The sequence below is a fragment of the Chelonia mydas genome, chromosome 3 (assembly GCF_015237465.2).
Source record: "Chelonia mydas isolate rCheMyd1 chromosome 3, rCheMyd1.pri.v2, whole genome shotgun sequence".
In the NCBI taxonomy this organism is placed as follows: Eukaryota; Metazoa; Chordata; order Testudines; family Cheloniidae; genus Chelonia; species Chelonia mydas.
Window position 1 is genome coordinate 172,455,559 of NC_057851.1, and position 20,110 is coordinate 172,475,668.

Sequence of the window (20,110 nt, forward strand, 5' to 3'; positions counted from 1 at the left end):
GCGGCTTTAATCTGCCAAAGGAACATTCAGCTGTCATCAGGCACCTACTCAGTCTGTTGCTGAACCGCTCCTTACTGCTGTCCAGATTTCCCGTGTAAGGTTTCATAAACCACGGCTGTAAAGGGTATGCCAGGTCTCCCAGGATTACTATGGGCATTTCAACATCCCCCACTAATCTTCTGGTTTGGAGAAAAAGTCCCCACTTATAGCTTTCTATACAGGCCAGTGTTCCCAAAGATGCATGCATCATGCACCTTCCCGGACCACCCCATGCTGATGTCAGTGAAACACGCATAGTGATCCACAAGTGCCTGCAACTCCATGGAGAAGTACCCCTTCCTATTGATGTATTCCAACGCAAGGTGATCTGGTGCCAAAATTGGAATGTGTTTGCCATCTATCACCCCTCCACAGTTAGGAAAATCCATTTCTGCAAACTCGTTCACTATTTCATGCACATTTCCCAGAGTCACAGTCCTTCGTAGCAGGGTGTAATTTATTGCCCTGCACACTTGCATTAACACAGCCTCAGTCAACTTCCCGACTCCAAATTGATTCTCGACTGATCAGCAGCCATCTGGAGTTGCCAGCTTCCACACAGCGATTGCCACACACTTTTCTACTGATAGGATGGAGCTCTCATTATAACGTCCTTGCGCCACAGTGCTGGGGCAAGCTCTGCACACTGTTCCAGGAAGGTGGCTTTCAGCATCTGAAAGTTCTGTAGCCATTGCTCATCATCCCACACTTGCATGACAATATGATCCCATCATTCAGTGCTCGTTTCCTGAGCCCAAAAGCAATGGTCTACCCTATCCAGCTGTTCTCTGAATACCAAAAGCAATCTAAAGTTCTTCCTATCCATATCACGCAGCATGTCAGGCGACTGGGAGTCTTTTTAAAGTTAGGAACTTTATGATTAACCATCCACAATGTCTTCATGACAGTTAACAGAGCACAGGAGAGCAGTGAGGGATCCATCCCTTCTCACAAAGATGCCGGGGTGCACAGCAAAGAAGGGCAGTTGAAAAATGCCACAAAATGCTGGAAGCCCATGGAGTGCTGGGACAGAAAGCAGTGCATCATGGGACATTGAGTCCTGTCCCAAGATATGCTGTAGGAAGGCGGAGAGGATCGCAACACCTAGCGACAGAAGGTGTCAAGCTGGACTGTGGGATAGGTACCCACAGTGAATTGCACATACTTTCAATGATAGTGCTCCAACTGTGGATGCCCTCTGCCAACAGAAGGAATGAGTGTGAACATGACATTCCGATTTTTGAGTGTCGACATAACCTTTGTTGACAAAACTTGGTAGTGTAGACAAGGTCTAACACACAACTATTGAATTCGTTTTTGCTCTTTCTAAAATTTTGAAAACTAGAACATAATGAGGGGAGGAGGAAGGGGAACACTTAGCACCAATTGAAACAATAGCAAGAACACCAACAAGGGTGGACTGGGATTCAGGAGACCTTGGCTCCATTCCCAGCTCTGCCACAGACTTCCTGTGAGATCATGGGCAAGTCACTTAGGTGCCTAAATCCTTTTGTAAATCTGGTCCTAATGAAACAGATATGCACCTAGTGGAATTTAAAAAAAAGGTATCTGAGCAGGTTAGGTCCCTCATCCTATGTCTTTCAATGGGAGTTAGGCCCTACCCTGCTTAGGTGCTTCTGTAAATCCCACTAGGCATCTATATGGATCTTTATGTGCCTAAATACCATTGTAAATCTGTCCCTTCATCTCTCGTTTCAGTTCCCTATGTGTAAAATAGGGAAAACAGTACTTCCTTGGTCTTATCTATTTAGACTGCAAACTCTTTTAAGGCAGGGGCGGTTTCTGACTATTTGTCCGTACAGCACTTAGCACAATAGAGCCCAAATGTTAGTTGGGGTCTGTAGGCGCTACTGTAATCAAACTACAGAATGAAATTCTGCCCACTGTCACACATCCAACACTTCCATACAAGTAAATCGGAGTTGTGAGAGCACATCTAAGTGCAGGATTAAGCCCTCAGAACAGTAATAGGAAAGAATGTGCTGCATGACCAAAATAGGCAGAGTGCCCTGTCATGTCTGACAAATGCTTTGAATCTATTTTTTGGTAACTCTGTTAACACAGAAAAGTTTTTAATATGTATACTCCCTAAGCTGATGTCCAGCCATGGATGACTGTTTTCACAGTGGCAAAAAGGGGTCTTTACCTCAGTGGGATCCATACGCTAATTTGCCCTATACTTCTTTGAGAATTAACTCCCCTGTGTTTTCCTCTACAGAAGTCACTGCTTAAAATAAACTTGTCAATAAACATTTACAGGCTAGATTCTGCAAACCTTATTCACGTTGGCCAGCACTTCCTCATAAGACTACTACCATTGAAGTGAGCAAGAAATTCCTACCCAATGAGAGCAGGGGTTGCAAAATCAGGCACTTTGTTGGTAAAAACAGAGCATGATTATCTCAGTGTATTCCTTGGTTTGGTTGTAGAGGGCCAGATCCAGAGCCGATGTAAATTACTGCAGATCAATTAAAACCAGGAGCCAGGCCCATTTATACCACATGAGATGTGGTTTGCAGATTTGACTCATCACTACCTCCAACTTTCTGTACTATTTCATTTATGCTATTAAAATACATCATTTTCAATCTTACTAATCTACCTTTTTTAATAGAGAGATTATATTACCAAACAATGAGGAGTCTAGTGGCACTGTAAAGACTAACAGATTTATTTGGGCATAAACTTTAGTGGGTAAAAAACCCCACTTCTTCAGATGCATGGAAGAAGCTTATGCCCAAATAAATCTGTTAGTCTTTACAGTGCCACCAGACTCCTCGTTGTTGTTGTCGTTTTTGTGGATATAGACTAACCCGGCTACCTCTCTGATGTATTACCAAACTACGTTCTAGCAAATGTGATTTCTCTGTGTATATGAAGTGTGTGTCATGAGTCAAATGAAACCTGAAAGAGAGCTGAGAAGCCAACTTGCATTTGATATATCAAATGCTGACTGCACAGGATGAAAAGAATATGGCCTTTAACTCATCTTGGTTTAAAAAAACAGCAGTGAATAATCGTTTTCCAGTAGACACTGCTCTGTTTCATGAGAAATATTTGTTGATTTTACAGGGATAGCAGCCAGACAGTTGTTGGGTGGCGTACTACACAAAGAACACTTTCATTTTTGGCAAGGCATAGCATAGCTGAAATACCAGAGTCCATGGCTAATTAAGTGGGTTGATGAACGAATGATTAGATGAAAAGATTTAATTGGTATGAACATTCTTATAGACTAGTTATTGTATCTGTCTTTCAGGGCCAGACCTTCAGTTGCAGATGAGCAATACTCAGTGCAACTGAAGGGACAGAGGGGCACAATGGTGCCCTTTACACTCCTTTGATCCTGGGACTGTTATGCACCAAACTGGGCCCTTGGCAAAGCTTATTGTAGACTGAGGCTACTCTAACTTGTGCCAGCTACCAATGGCCCCAAGGAGCTGTTACAGCATCTGGGGATCACCAGCACACAGGGGAACCGCAATCACATTCCTGGGCTCCAATTATGCCCCCTCCCCACACTGGCAGCTGGGGATGAGAGAGTTACACAGGAGCTGCTGTAGCAGCTCTGCCCCACCCAATGACCTCAGAGGGGAGATTTTCCAAGGACCAGACCCACCAAGCTTAGGGCCACTTTGGAGAGACAAAAAGCAGATGAAGCAGGGCCCACAATCAAACATTTAATCTAAGCTCTGTTGCCTTTAGTTGTTTTTCTTACACTTAAGAGTTGAGCATCTTCATAATAAAAAAACCCTTCATTTTTCATTTAATATTTGCATTTGGACAATACCACTTGGAACTGAACAAAGTATAAGTTGTTTTAGTGTTTTGCTAATGCAATGGGGCAGATTCTCTGTCCTGATCCGGTCCCTTTGCAGCACCTGGGAGCGGAAAATTCCCACAAGTTCCCGGCCTCGGGCTGGGAAGCTCAAGCAGTCTCCAGCTAGTCATGGGGGATCATAGTTGGGTGGTGCAAATCTGAGCAGCTCCCCAGGCTGCTTCTAACTTGTGCTGGGGAGAGCTCTAAATGGCTCCCTGACAGTCCTCTCAGCTCTTAGAAGAAGCTGTATGCAGCAGAGACTCTGTTCAGATATTCCATCACACAAGCTAAACTATACACAGTAACCTTTATGCTCTAATAAATTTGTTAGTCTCTAAGGTGCCACAAGTACTCCCGTTCTTTTTATAGGGAACTGGGACACCTTCTTCCCTCAGGTGCTGTTGCTACTGCATGGGCTGCCAAAAAGATTGGGAGCACCAGATTCTGCCCAGCCAAATACCATCTCCTACTGCTCTGACTTCAGATTCTCCTGCTGACTGAGTCCCCCTCACCAACCAAAGAGGAGAGCGAGCCCCAAGTGTGCAACACTGCCTCAAGCTAAACCAAAGAGAGGGAGTTTTTCCTCTGCTTTTGAGAGAGAAGGCAAGCTGTGCTTGCCCCTGTTCCCATTTTTAATGCCAGGTGGAGAAGTGATGCCTATGCATATAATATCTACAATGCTTTGGAGTTTTTCAGCACTACATAAACCTAAGATTCTCTGGCCTGTTCTACTCCCTTTGTGCTGCTCAGGCTGCATAGAGAACAGGAACTAGTTAAACTCTCCAACTGGGTAGTCCCCTTGCCACATGTTAAAAATTGTCCATGTCCAGGCTCGCTGTTGGCGTGTGGGAACTCAGTACAGCAGAGCATCTGGGCCATATATTTTTATATTTCACTAACTGTACCAGTGTTGGTAGAAGAAAAATGCTGGGTTGTTAAACAGAAAATGCTTTGTTTCATTCTGTCAGGTTTTCTGACATTTAAATAGTCACTAAAGTGATCAATCATTTTTTGGTGGAGAACCATGCAACTCATCAGTAGTACACGGACACTACTATTCTTCATGACTGCTGCTAAGTTCTTCTCATTGCAGTATTCTTGGATACCATAAAGTGGTACGCAGCAATCCCTTCGATCCTGGCATATCCAACAAGGGTGTTGGTCTGAGGACCAGTTGCCCCCTTTGAAGAAATATGTATGGAATCAGAAAATGCAGCTGCTATTGCGTGAATTAACACAGTAAAAATAAGTGACTTTAATCACAGTAGCATGAAGGCATCTCTGCTTGCTGGTACCCAGTTCTACAGAGCATGTAGAGAGATCCAGGCATGAGAGTATTACTAATGCAGATATCATGGCCAGTTAGCTCGCTCCAGGCCCCTACCACATATATGCGTACTGCTGGTTGCCTTATGCCTCTCTTTGATTTTATGGAGGGTAAGAATCCTGAAGTTCCAGTCACTATTATAACACTGCATGATGGAAGTTCAGCTCCCACTTGGGCAGTTTTAACAAATTTGGTGAAGGCTTCCTTTTATTACTTTGTTCTATAACACAGCTGGAGGAAAGGTAAGGGAGTTACTTTACACCTATTTTGGGGCACAAACAATTTTCAATCTTATTCACTCTTGACTTGACTGAACCTTTTGAACAAAAGAACATTCAATGAGTAGAAAGACCACCACTTAGGTGACCAACCACAAAACAAAGGGAGAATAGTCAGAGCAAACAGCTTCTTTCTGATCAAAGTATTCATCCAAAATATCTGGAGAACAATTATGAATACCAAATACATTTGCAACTGATGGGAATAGTTCAAGGACTGTTTGCAATTCAGTCCCCAGCTATATTTAAAAATTAGACATTTCCATAATTTGTATAATCTGAAAGAATTTGTTTGCAAACTGAAGAAGAGGGGGAGCCAATAGCAAGTATTTGTATGCATTATATACAGTGGTTGTTACTAAATGGACATTTACCAAGTGTTCAGACATCATAATGATAAGTGCAAGAAATATGGATGGATAATTAGATAGAGACTCAGCTCTTAGTTGCATCGTTGTAAATCCAGACTAACTCAACAGACTTTAATGAAGTTACTCCAAATATACACTGGTGCAACCGAGATCAAAACTTGATCCAAAGTCAGACAGCAAAAGATCCCATACAAAAGTACCTGAACTACCTGTATTTGTTTATTCTGAATATAGAGAAAAACTACACCTGACTTGGCGGGGGGCGGGGGGAGAGCTTCCCTACAGGTTCTTACCTATTCCACAGGAAGGCTGTAGTTTACTGCTGTATTTAGTTGGAGAAGACAATGTACAGGTTGGCTTCTGGAAATCATTTCTTTGAGTGCTTTGTCTGTCGTAAGGTGGACTATAATGATATACACATGGTTCCCCACTTGGCCACCAATGATGCTTTAAAGTCAAAGGGAAGAAAAATGTATGTCTATCCAAACACTTAGGTAATAAAGCAAGTACCGATAGAATGCTTCTCCAAGTCTCTTTCAGTCCTCCACAAGTTTTCAACTCCCCCACCTACTTCCACTATTGCTTAGCACATTCTGACTCCTAAATAGGAGAAAGTCAGCTGAGTATAAAGTTTGATTGATATGACCCCATTGACATCCAGCATCTTTCTCCCCCTTCTTCTTCTGTCCTGCACTGAAATTTTTCTCTCTCACCCCCCACTGTGTCAAGGAAAGGCTCCTGCAAGGGGGAGGCAACAGAGAAAGGCTCCAAGCATGGAGTCGCCCCCCGCCCCTGCCTCACCTCCTCCCCTGAGCGTACAGCTCCCCACTCCTCCCCCCTCCCTCCTGGAAAGCGCTAAGCACCACCAAACAGCTGTTTGGTGGCGGGAAGCTCCTGGAGGTAGGCAGAGGAGCGGGGATGCGGCGCGCTGTGGGCGGGGGTGAGGGGATCTTGGCGGCCACAGGAAATAACTCCAGGGGGGTGGGGACGGGAAGCTTGGTGGGCTGCAGCAAATAACTCTGGAGGCCACATGTGGCCCGTGGGCCGCGTGTTTGAGACCCCTGCTCTAAGCCATGTCTCACTGTCTATACTGCTATTTATACCTGCGCTAGCTGGGCATGCAGTGTCTGCACTCTGCATGCCGCCACAAGTGTAGATATAGCCACAGAAATGTGATATACAAACACTCTAAGAATCACTGTTCTCTTTTCATACTAGTACACAAAAAGAATCAAATTAAATTACAAACTACAGTGTGCTAGAGTAAATCCAAGAATATGACTTAAACTTACAAAGCAAGGACAATCAGAGTTTAGCTAACTTGCCTCTTTGTGCCTGGCTAATACAAATATCCTCACACAGTGGATGATTTTACATGGCATATATGCTGCAAAACCTAGGCACAAAAGAGTAAGTTAAGCAGAGATTTTAAGGTGTAATACTCTATTTCCTTACTAGTGAGGGGTTCATTCAGATCCTTAGCATTAGTTAATGGAGTTCTTTTATACAACATACATATACATATTATTTAGAATATGACCTTAATTTGAAAGATAATGCAAAATGGTCCTACCTTTTTAGCCATTGTGCCTTCTGTTTCCATATAGTATATTGGTTCATTTAAGAACCTTACGTTGGTGTTAATTAATTTTGCATAACGTGGTTGGGGATTATTGCGCCACTCTGGTAAATATGAGTGCTGGAAAGACTGTTTATTCTTTTTAGGTATATATTCACCATTGACCTTTTCTATTTTCATGTTTACTTCTGGTATATCAATATTAAATATTCTATAAGTATTTGGGCTGAAAGACATAACATGACAAAGAGATGATTATTTCCATACATATATACCAATATTTGTTGATAGTATAATAGTTATATCACATAGAAGAGGATAATAAAATACCTGCTAAGAACTTAGTTGGCCTGATTCTGATTTCACTCACTACTTTCCAAATCCAGAATAAAACTGATTTCAATGGAGTTACTCTACATTCACATGGTCATAAAGGACAGCAGAGTTTAACCCTACATCCTGATTAGGATCTCTCTCACTACTTTTGCACTAACATATCTACTCTCTTCACTTGTGTTACTCATGATAAATACCTGTGTAGGTGAAATCAGGATGAGGCTGTACAAATAGCTTCTGCTGACTGGGCTGTTACAATGAGTTGGCATCCCAGGACTCTGATCCCCTTTAAATAAACTTATATCAGACTTATGGATGTATCTTCCTTGACAATGAGAGCTCAAGACCATTTCACATTCTAAATTCTTGGGCTGGGCTGCAATGTCTCAAATTCTTCCTCACAATGCCCAGCATTCTATTCCTGATCCTTCAAAATCCAGTTTTTGCCCTGGACATTCTACCAACACAATCCTCCCTAGAATTATTAATGACTTACTTGTAGCTAATTCCCAATATCTCACTTTTCTTCTTATCTTCTTTGACTTATTAGCTCCTTTTGACACTGTGGATCCCTCACATCTCTATCACCTTGGCACACATGTTTTTTCTGACTGGATCTCCAATGCGTTTCTTCCAACTTATCTAATAAATCTTTCACATCATACTAGGATAATAACCTTTTTTTCCTACATCCTTTCTCAGCTGGTGTCCCCAAGGGATCTGTTCTTAGTCTCCTACTCCTGTCTTTATACTCTGCCTTCGGGGACGTTATCTCTGATCACAGCTGACAATATCATTTGCACATTAATGACACTCAATAAAATTTCTCTTGCAATCTCTCATTCAGGCTTGTCTCCATTTCATAAAATGGAATAAGTAGTTAAATATTCAAATTACAAAGAAAACAGCACCCCAATTAAAAAAAAACAGACTATCTCAGAAGTATTTCTATGTGAATAATGAATAAAGTGAATAAATACTTTATTAGAAAAATAAATAAATAGAACTGATAATTAACATAAAAGGTATAGCTAGTGTTTCCACAAAAAGTGCCTTCCTCAGAACAAACTTATCCATAGACCATAGGAAGAAATTTCTTATTTATGCAATAGCTTCAAGTCATTAACAGGAAATAATCCACCACATAATACTACCAATGGATATCAATCACTTATCTCATTCTAATAATTGCTGGATTCAGAGCAATTAACAAGTAAGGAGTCATTGAGGAGCCTTGTCTCTGACAAGATACTTTTGTATACAAACATTAATAATAAAGTTATTAGCATGATGGTAATGCCTAGAGGCCTGATCAGGATAAGGACCCTATTGTGGGGAAGCTGTACAAACACATAGTAGAAAGACACAAATGACAATTTTCCATTGACTTCAGTTCTCTGAAGAGTTTACAATCTCATTTTATGCTCAACGTCATTTCTGTTCACTAATACAATAGTCTTTATTTCAAGATATTTTGTTGGACTGGAAAAGTTACCAAAGAAAAAGTAACTTTTACCTGTAGCAGCACTTGGCAGGATATCCCAGGATATTAGAGAGACAAGGTAGGTGAGGTAATATCTTTTATTGGACCAACTTCTGTTGGTGAGAGAGAGAAGATTTTGAGCTATACAGAGCTCTTCTTCTGGTCTGGGAAATGTGAGCATCATAGCTAATACAAGGTGGAACAGATTGTTTAGCATAGGTAGATAGCATGTATTCTAAGGGACCATTCAAAGTGGAGTGGCCGAATAACTTCATCTTGAATGGTCCCTTGGAATATGTACTAACTACCAATGCTAAACAATCTGTTCCACCTTGTATTTAGCTGTGATGCTCAGGGCAAGTCTACACTACAAAAATAAACCAACCTAATTTACGCCAGCATACAGTTACTGCAGTAATTACATTACTTGTGCATGTCTACACTTTGCTCCTTGTGTTGGCAGTGCGTGTCCTCAGGCGGAGCACTTTCACCGACTGAATTGTCGGTGTAGGGCACTGTGGGACAGCTTCTGAAAGCCAGCAACAGTTGATGTCAGTCTAACTCAGGGGTGGGCAAACTTTTTGGCCTGAGGGCCACATCTGGGTATGGAAATTGTATGGCAGGGCATGAATGCACACAAAATTAGGGGTTGCAGTGCGGGCTCTGGGGTGGGGCCAGAAATGAGGTGTTCAGGGGCTGGGGATTGGGGTGTGGGAGGGGGAGGAGTCCAGCTGGGGATGAGGCGTTGGGGGTGCAGGAGGTTGCTCCAGGCTGGGACAGAGGGGTTCGGAGGGTGGGAGGGGGATCAGGGCTGGGGCAAGGGGTTGGGGTTTGGGAGAGCGTTAGGGGCGCAGGCTCCGGGCAGCGCTTACCTCAAGCAGCAGCATGTCCCCCCTCTGGCTCCTAGGTGGAGGTGCAGCCAGGTGGCTCTGCACACTGCCCTGTCCGCAGGCGCCACCCCTGCAGCTCCCATTGGCTGTGGTTCCTGGCCAATGGGAGCTGTTGGGGCAGCACTTGGGGCAGGGGCAGTTTGCAGAGCCCCCTGGGTGCCCCAATGTGTAGGAGCCGGAGGAGGAACATGCCGCTGTTTCTGGGAGCCACGCGGTGCAGGGCCAACCTCCGATCTCATTCCCCGGCTAGAGCACTGGAGCAGGGCATGCCCTGGACCCCACTCCCCGACGGAAGCTTGAGGGCCGGATTAAAACGTCAGGTGGGCCGGATGCACCATAGTTTCCCACTCCTGGTCTAACTACATCAAAATTGACTGTATACCTCTTGTGGCAGTGACATTATTAAATCAGTGTAGTGGGCAAGTTATGTCGGTGGGAGTGAAATTTTAGTGAAGACACTACACAGTTAAGTCAATGCAAGGCAGTTTACGTTGACCTAAGGGCTTGTCTACACTGGCAATTTACAGCGCTGCAACTTTCTCGCTCAGGGGTGTGAAAAAACACTCCCCTGAACGCAGCAAGTTTCAGCACTGTAAAGTGCCAGTGTAGACAGTGCACGAGCACTGGGAGCTGTGCTCCCAGTGCCGGTAGCTAAGGCCCTCTTGGAGGTGGGTTTTGTAGAGCACGGGGAGAGAGCTGCGCCACAACCACACAAGCCACATTAAAGAGGTGCTGCGGCAGTGCTTTAGCATTGCCAGCGTACACTAGCCCTAATTCTGTAGTGTACACCAGGGCCCAGAATACCTTTTGCAGACCTGAAGAAGATCTCAGTGTAGCTTCAAAGCTTGTCTTGTTCACCAACAGAATTTGGTCCAATAAAAGATATTACCTCACTTACCTTGTCTCTCCAATATCCTGGAACCAACACAGACACAACACTGCATACAACAATGGAAATTAAAAGGAACAGTCAGAAGGGTGAAATGCCTGCAAGCTGCATGGAAACTATTTAAAAATACCATAATTGTGGCTCAAATGAAATGTATACCCCCCCAAATTAAAAAAACATAACACAAAAAAAAGCCACCATGGCTAAGCAGCAGAATAAAAGAGGCGTTTAGAGGCAAAAAGACATCCTTTTAAAATTGTAGTAAAATCCTACTGAGGAAAATAAAAAGAAACATAAACCTTCAGACCATAAGACCTAAGAGAGTGTAAAAGCATAATTAGGTAAGCCAAAAAAGGACGAAGAGCAACTAGCAAAAGATAAAAATGTTTTTGCTGTTAGTTTTTGTAAGGACATCAGAAACAGGCAGCCTGCCAACAATCAGTGGGGCTATGAGACAGTCAAAGAGATAAAGGAGCACTCAAGGAAGACAAGCTGTTGCAGAGAAGCTAAAGGAATTCTTTGCATTCGTCTTCACTGCAGAGGATGTGAAGGAGACTCCCACACCTGAGCCATTGTTTTCAGGTGACTAATCTGAGGAACTGAACCAGACAGAAGCATCAGTAGAAGAGGTTTTGGAACAAACCGATAAATTAAACAGCAGTAAGTCACTATTACCAGATAGCATCGATCCAAGAGTTCTGAAGAAACTGCAGAATTACTAACTGTGGTATGTAACCTACCGCTTAAATCAGTCTCTGTATCAGATGACTAGAGGATAGCTAATGTAACACTGATTTTTAAATAAGGCTCCAGAGGCAATCTTGGCAATTACAGGCTGGTAAGCTTAACTTCAGTACCAGGCAAATTAGTTGAATCTATAGTAAAGAATAGAATTATCAGACATAGATAAACGCAATATGTTTGGGAAGAGTCAACATGAATTTTGTAAAGAGACATCATGCCTCACCAATCTATTAGAATTCTCTGAGGCTGTCAACAAATGTGGACAAGGCGATCCAGTGGATACAGTGTACTTGGACTTTCAGAAAGCCTTTGATAAGATCCCACACCAAAGGCTCTTAAGCAAAGTAAGCCGTCATGAGGTCAGAGGGAAGGTCCTTTCATGGATCAGTCATTGGTTAAAAGATGGGAAACTAAGGGCAAGAATAAATTATCAGTTTTCACAACGGAAAGAGGTAAATAGCAGGGACCTGCAAGGATCTGTAACGGGACCGGTCCTATTCAACACATTCATAAATGATCTGGAAAAGGGGATATAAACAATGAGGTGGTAAAGTTTGCAGATGATACTAAAGTACTCAAAATTCTTACATCCTAAGCCAGAGGTGGGAAAACTACGGCCCGCGGGCCACATCCGGTCCAGCCCCTGAGCTCCTGGCCCAGGAGACTAGCCCCCCGGCCCCTCCCCTGCTGTTCCCCCTCCCCCGCAGCCTCAGCTCACTGCTCCGCCGGCACAATGCTTTGGGTGACGGAGCTGCAAACTCCTGGGGCAGCGCAGCTGCAGAGCCTGACCTGACCCGGTGCTCTGTGCTGCACGGAGCAGCTACCTATCCTGGTGCTGCCGCGCCATCAGCCACCTGTGCTCCAGGCAGCGCGATAAGGGGGCAGGGAGGTTGGATAGAGGACAGAGGAGTTCAGTGGGTTGTCAGGGGCCGGGGGTGTGGATAGGGATCAGGTCGGTCAGAGGGCGGAGAATAGGGGGCAGTCAGGAAGGAGTGGGGGTTGGATAGGGCGGCAGGGGTCAAATAGGGGTGGGGGGGTCTGGAGGCGGTCAGGGGACAGAGAGCAGGGGGGTGGATGGGGCAGGGGTCCCCAGGGGGGCTGTCAGGGAACAGGGGGCATTGGATGGGGCAGGAGATCCGGGGGGGCCGTCCGGGGACAAGAAGCAGGGGGGGTTGGATAGGGGGCAGGGGCTGGGCCATGCCTGGCTGTTTGGGGAGGCATAGCCTCCCCTAACCGGCCCTCCATACAATTTCAGAAACCCGATGCAGCCCTCAGGCCAAAAAGTTTGCCCGCCCCTGTCCTAAGCTGACTGTGAAGAGTTCCAAACAGATTTCACAGAACTGGGAGACTTGGCAACAAAATGGCAGATGAAATTCAATGTTGATAAATGCAAAGTAATGCATGCTAGAAAACTTAATCCCAACTATGTATATAAAATAATGGGTCTAAATTAGTTGTTACTACTCAAGAAAGATCTTGGAGTATCGTGGATTGTTCTCTGAAAACATCCGCTCAATGTGCAGCAGCAGTCAAAAAAGTGAACAGAATGCTAGGGACCATTAGAAGGGGGATAGATAATAAGACAGAAAGTATCGTAATGCCACAATATAAAACTAAACACCTTGAAAACTGTGTGCAGTTCTGGTTGCATCATCTTAAAAAGGATGTATTAGAATTGGAAAAAGTATAGAGGGGGGCAACAACAATGATTAGGGTTATGGAACAACTTCCACATAAGGAGAGATTAAAAAGCCTGGAAGTGTTTGCTTGGAAAATAAATGACTACGGAGAAATATGATAAACAGCTATAAAATCATGAAGGGTGTGGAGAAAGTGAATAGGGAAGTGTTGTTTACTCTTTCACATAACACAAGAACCAGAGGTCACCCAATGAAGTTTTAAAACAAACATAAGAAACTAGTTCTTCACACACAATTAACCAGTGAAATTCATCGCCAGGGGTTGTTGTGAAGGCCAAAAGCATAACTAGGTTCAAAAAAGAACTGGGTAAGTTCCTGAAGGATAGATCCATCAATGGCTGTTAGCCAAGATGGTCAGGGACACAACCCCATGCTATGGGTGTCTCTAAACCTGACTGCCAGAAGCTGGGACTGGATGACATAGGATACATCATGATCTCTTCATTTCCCTAAAGGATACTGGGCTAGATGGACCATTAATCTGATCCAGTGTGGCATTATGTGTCTACAGCCTCCCAAGGTGCACACCATTGTAGGTACATAGCACAGGGTGCAGTGAGATAGAAAGATCAAGCAGTTCAGCTAAAGACTTAGATCCCATTCCTGCAAGTATTTACTTATTGGAGGAATACTTGGCTCCCAATCAGAAGACTGCGGGAATGGTGGCTCCTCAGGTAAGCGAAGGCTGGCAGTCTCAGGCCCTGGGGACAGACGGTTGTTAAGGGCTCAGTCCCCAGGGCCCTGAGCAGAGGGTGCTGAGCCCATGGCAGAACAACACCCAATAGCACAGGACCAGGTGCTAACTCCTCCAGCACCCACCCAGGGCCAGGTTTCTGCAGGGACTGTCCCTCAAGGCTGGCCCCCTGAGGTTGCAAGGGTTAGAGCCTGGGCCTTGCACAGCCAGAGAGCCCGCAGCAAAGGCAGCACTTACAGCGGGTGCGGGGGCGCCTTCTTCCTGCAGTGCATGCTGTCCCCTGGCGTTCGGCGCTGGGTGCCGTGGGGAAAAGGGGGTGCGCGGGGGGGCGGGGGGGATAAAGGGGATGCACGTGGGGAAGGAGCGCGGGGCAGAGAGCAGACAGAGGGTGCGCGTGGGGGAGGGTGGACGCACTAGGGAGCATGAGGCAGAGGGGAAGGGGCGGGAGCACGCAGGGGGCAGCAAGAGGTGTTGGGGGGGCGCAGCAGGCAGGCGCGGGGGCGGACGAGGCGGAGGCGGGGGGGCGGCCCCCAGGGGCAGCGGACGCGCGGGCGACGCTCCGAAGGCGGCAGCAGCGCTGCCCCAGCCCGCCTGTTCTGTTGCTGCGTGGTTGCCAGGAGACGCGGGGGGAGGGCGGCTCTTGAGTCTCCCCCGGGGGAGCCCCCGCCCCGCTGGCTCCTCTGGCAGGGGCCGGCCGAGCCCGTCTGGCCCGGGGTCTGCGGCCAGCCGCGTATCGCATCGGGCCTGCCCGCCTCCCCGCCGCCAGGTGCTGCAGCCGGGTTTGCACGGGGAGTCCCCCCGGCTCCCCGGGGAGTCCCCCCGGCTCCCCAGGGCGTCCGGAGGGGATTGTTTCGCAGATTTCTCCAGTGTAGGCAAAGCCCGGGTCAGATCAGACCTGCCAAAAACAGAAAGCGCTGGGCTGGCCAGAGCATAAGTAGGTCCAGAAACTGAACAGGTTCCCCGAGCTGGTATTGAAAGCTGTTTAAAAAACAGTATAAACAAAACGTTTTCCCCTTCCATCCCCGATAATAATCCCCGGTCAGTTTTATAAAGCCCCGCAAGAGCTGCGGTTGAAAAGGGCTCTCTGAACTAACTTATTTCAACAGCAGTTCAAGGGAACCCAGAGCTGAAAACCATTTTCCAAAGCCCTTCACTTGCCTGTTCCTGGTGGGTGATAACAACACAACACCTACTTTTTGAATTATCTGCCTTTTTTTAAAATGAGGACATTCAAGTTTGTCTGCCTTCCTCTCCGAAAATTAAAAATGTCCATTCTGGATATTGTAAATCTGCACATTGTATGAATTCAGGAACTTGACTAATGGAGAAGAGACATTTATTTCAATTGTGGTTTTTAACCATGAGTTAAAATTAAATTAAGAACTTTTTATGGTTGTTTTATGAAAGGTTTTGGATATTCTGGTTAGGCTGATACAGAGATTACTTCCTAAGGAGAAAGGATGATAGCAATGAGGTGGGACACCTGGTTTTCCAATTGTTTACTATAAATCCTTTCAAGAACAATTGGATTTTAGGAGTTATCTAGAGAAGGATTTTTCATTCTTTTAAATTGAGAGATCTCCCTGAAACTAAAATTAGGTAACAGGTAACACTGCATTTAGTTACCACAAAGTGGGTTAAGAAAGGGATAACATTGATTTAAATTTAATCCAAGAAAAGTAGACTACAGATCTCCTAAATCAACCTGCCTATGTCCTTAAACCAGTTTAAACTGATTGGTCAATTCAAAAGCTTCATTTTTCCTTTCCATGTGTGTATAGGATTTTTTAAAAAAATGTTTATGTTGAATGTTTGTTTATAGTGAGAGGAACTATTTGATTGATTAAATCATTATCTTCCTCTAGAAAAAAATCAAACAAACTTTTACACAAAGACTTCCGTACAGAAGTGAACTAGCTCTAGTCAGTAAACATTAGCTTCACTAGTTTCAAATAGCTGGAAAGGCTGACTCCTCCTTGTGTGCCATTGCAAACAGTGCTCACTCAGCTCATCACTTGCAGACTTATTACCCAGAACTACTCCTTATATTTACATAATTAGAGTTGTGGCACATGTGCTGCTGTAGCAATGGCCATGTCATCACTTTCCCTGTACACTTGGTGTTTACCGGATTTATAATTTGTCCCTTACAATTTTCCCCTGGATGAAACTTGCTCCACAAGGTCTCAGCCTGGGAGAAGGAGAATGTGCTCCGTGCCACTGAATGTGGGAAGGAGCAGCACTGGTACAACTAGGGCTGTTATATCCCAGCATTTTCCTGGAGCCACCAGCTAAAGCTACAAAGACCGGTGTGGAAATAAAGACTGTTTTAAATATTCCTATGCAGGAAAGGACTTTAACGTGAAGGGAGAGCAACACTTTAAGATCAGTGAAGTTAACCCTATCTCCACCTCCAACTTGCATTTTACAACACTTTCTCTTTTCTGCATGACTGGTTAAGAGAATCCCCTATGGCCTTACACTGTCAGAGAACATACTTCACCTCCATGCCAAATACCCTCTGGATCAGTGGCAGTGGCCCATTGGGGGCCCTAAGCAAGAATATTTCTCCCCCCCCCAACACATAATAAGTGAATAGGGGCCCCCTTTGAGCTGCTAGGGACCCTAAGCAATTGCTTAGTCTGCTTAAGCCCAGCACTGGCTTTGCACTAGATTGTAGCAATAAAAGCAGGAACTCCATAGAGAAGCCCTGACTACATTACAGTGAGATGCCAAAGCCACCTACTGTTGCTGCCAGCTACAGCTGAGCAGCTAGAAGAGAGGAAGGAAGGGAAAAAAGCCAAAACAACCAACCAACCCACCCCCCCACCCCCGAAGCTGTGCCTGGAGCAGCATTATAAAAGAAGCTGCATCCTGATCAGCTGTGATGCTTGAAATAAAATTCAGAGGCAAGTCCCAGAAGGAAAGGAGAGAGCTGCAAGGGCTTCTGGGAGTTTGCAGACTGTAACATTCTGGCTGACCTCAGACTCAAGGGACTTGAGAGAAAGTTGGTGGGAAGAGAAGTGCCTTGGCACAGGCAGTTGGGTTGTTAAACTTTAAGTGGGGAGGGGGAAGAAGTGCCAAAGAGCTGAAAGAAGCCTGAGAGTGCTGAACGTTCTGTCTTTTGGAATGATATGTTGTAGTTATCCACATTTCCATCATGTGTAATAAGCTACCAGGGTCTGAGAACTCCCATCTGATTTCAGGGCTTTCTAATCCCCCACACCCAAACTCTATCTGTCACACTCTGTGGTGCGGCTTACAGCCATGAGTGCCAACCTCAGGGTAGAAAGTCAAAAAGCAGGGCAGAAACTCCAAACTGGTTGTGTGGTCTACACTTAGATTTCACCAACCCAGTAACAGGTGTAAACTCCGAAAGCACTCTAAAAGTTTTATCAGGGAGTCACAGACAGTCCCCTTGATCACACCAGTCTATCTTGCCAACCAGGCAAGCTGGTCTATATGATAGATCGGCACTTTAAACCAAAAATCAGAGAACAATATTCAGGTTACTCCCAGTCCCAAAGGGCCAGTCATTTTTTGGAATGTTGAGTCAGACATATGTAAATTATACCAGTAGAAAGAAAAGTGGGTGTTGCAGAAGTACAACCTACCCCTCTATATAAGATGTGGTGTGGCCAGGTAAAATCCTGTCTCTGAGTCTGAATCCAAATCAAGTTTCTGGGTGGCAAGCTGTCATTTGCCTCTCTGTATGGTTTAGGTATTACTGGTCTTGGGCTCTGGGAGGGAGTTTGGGTGGAGGAGGGGGCTCAGGGCTGGGGCAGGGGGGTTGGGGTGTGGGAGGGGGCTCAAAGCTGGGGAAGGGGGTAGGATGTGGGGTTTGGCATGCAGTAGGGGGGTTTCGGGTGCTGGCTCCGGGAGGGGGGCTCAGGGCTGGGGGTTGGGGTGTGGGAGGCAGTTCAGGGTGCAGTAGGGGGTTTGGGGTGGTGGCTCCAGGGGGGAGCTCAGGGGTGGGGCTGGGGGTTGGGAGGGGGTGAGAGGTGTGGGCTCCAACCAGGTGGCGCTTACCTTGGGCGCCTCCCAGGTGGTGGGGCAGCAGGGCTAAGGCAGGCTCCCTGCCTGGCCTGGCCCCACGCCACTCCCAGAAGCAGCTGAAATGTCCCTGCGGCCTCTGGGAGAGAGCTGGGGGCTCCACGCACTGTCCCTGCCTGCAGGCACTGCCCCCACAGCTCCCACTGGCCACAGTTCCTGGCCAATGGGAGCTGCAGAGTCGGCACTCGGGACGGGGGCAGCATGTGGAGCCCCTCTTGCCCCCCCTTCCAGAGGCTGCAGGGATGTGCCTGCTGCCTCTGGAAGCGGTGCAGAGCCAGGGCAGGTAGGAAGCCTGCCTTGGCTCCTCTGCGCTGCCGGACTTCTAGTGGCCTAAAATCTCCCAAGTTTGGCTTCTGTAGCCTCCGGGAGATAGAGCCTAATTCTGGGAGACTCCTGGTGAAACTGGGAGGGTTGGCAACCCTAACAACAGCCACTAGTTAAGGCCAACCAGAGACAGAGAGAAAGAGTGACTGGCTGACTTTCCTTTGATGTCTCAATCTCACTGAGGAGGATGGGGATCCCAGAAGGAGAGAGAAGAGAAAGGAGTGAGATGGAGGGGCATCTACCTCAGTTCTCACCAACACACTTTTCATTGAGTTGCAGCAGAGGAAGGAGAAAGGGGGAGACCTCAGCAATCATATCTATCCATAGATAGACTACCAGCTGGGGGAAAGGATGAGAAGAAGAGGTGTGTGTGAGGAGGTGGGCAGGTGTCTAGTGTAATATGGAAACATAGGGACTGCAGTTCACATTAGATTTGTTTACCTATTTTTTCACTAGGCAGCGGTAAGATTGTTTCTGTCTTTGTTAATATTTGTTTGAGTTCTTGTAATTGGTTACTTCAGGCTATTTATTAGCAGGACTTTATCCCAAGTAACTTATCAGATAGCTGTAGGCCCTGGATCTGTCGTTATTTTCTTTATGTTTGCTGCCTTAATTAAGTCTTATGCATTTTGACTGTCACTTATGCATTCTTTTTTGCTGAAATTCTCTGAGGCTATTTGCCCTTATAGCTATCTAGCTGGATGTATCAGAGCTTTCAGAGTCTAAATATGCATACAATTAATTTTTTTTTTTTTGCTGTTTCAGTAATTTACTCTCAATTTACTTCCTAGTTTCCTGAAGTTATTTCGTCCTGCATCACAATTTATCATTTATATCTCTTATCAGCTTCACTGCCAGATCTTGCAATTTTTTTTTATTGAATTGATCAGAAATCCAGCTTTCTAGTTCATGTTTTCATGAAATTTTGCATTTCGGTATTGTCTCCATTCAGGGATCTCAATGAAATTTACAAACAAATTACGCCTCGGAGTACATGTATGATGTAAATAAAAAGTATCAACCCCTTTGGGCAGATAGTGAAACTGAAGCACAGAGATTAAGAATGGGATTTTCAGACGCACATAAGTGATTTAGGTATACAAGTTCCATTGAGAGTTTGCGGGGGTTAAATGAGCCTAAGAGAGTTAGGCACCCAAATGTCATTAAGTTTCAATGATATGTAGGCACCTAACTCCCTTAGGCTCATTTAAAATTCCTCGTTTGTGCTGCTAATTCACATTTGGAAAAGCCCACGCGATGTTACTTCCCCCCAAATTCCATGGGCCCTTTCATGATATTGTTCTACTGCTCGCTTGGGACCAATTTATTGGAACTCTTTTCTTATTACTATGAGAAAAAAAACCCATGCTATGTGCTTTAAATATCAATAAGACATGTCCTGTAGGACATCTGTACAACTGATTCTTCCAGTTCTTTTGAATCTAGGCCTAAAATTTCTATTTTAATTACATTTAGACAGCATTGTTTTGTCTGATGGTTATTTTTCTGCTATGCTACTAATTTCTTTGATGGCATTTATTTGTTACTAGAACTGTTTTGTG

General features: G+C 45.3%; 1 protein-coding gene across 3 annotated transcripts in view; it reads right to left on the minus strand.

The window, feature by feature from the left end:
- The window catches only part of C3H2orf73 (chromosome 3 C2orf73 homolog), a 36,870-nt gene that overhangs the window by 11,122 nt on the left and 5,638 nt on the right, over positions 1–20,110 (minus strand). For 2 of the 3 annotated variants that reach the window (XM_037893508.2, XM_043543807.1), the window contains 2 exons: positions 7,430–7,661; positions 6,150–6,303 (listed from right to left, as the gene is read on the minus strand). In XM_037893508.2, the coding sequence (XP_037749436.2) occupies positions 6,150–6,303; positions 7,430–7,661 (386 nt within the window). Of the gene's footprint in view, positions 1–6,149; positions 6,304–7,429; positions 7,662–14,408; positions 14,675–20,110 lie in introns of those variants that run through there. The other variant, XM_043543806.1, reaches the window with a different exon arrangement.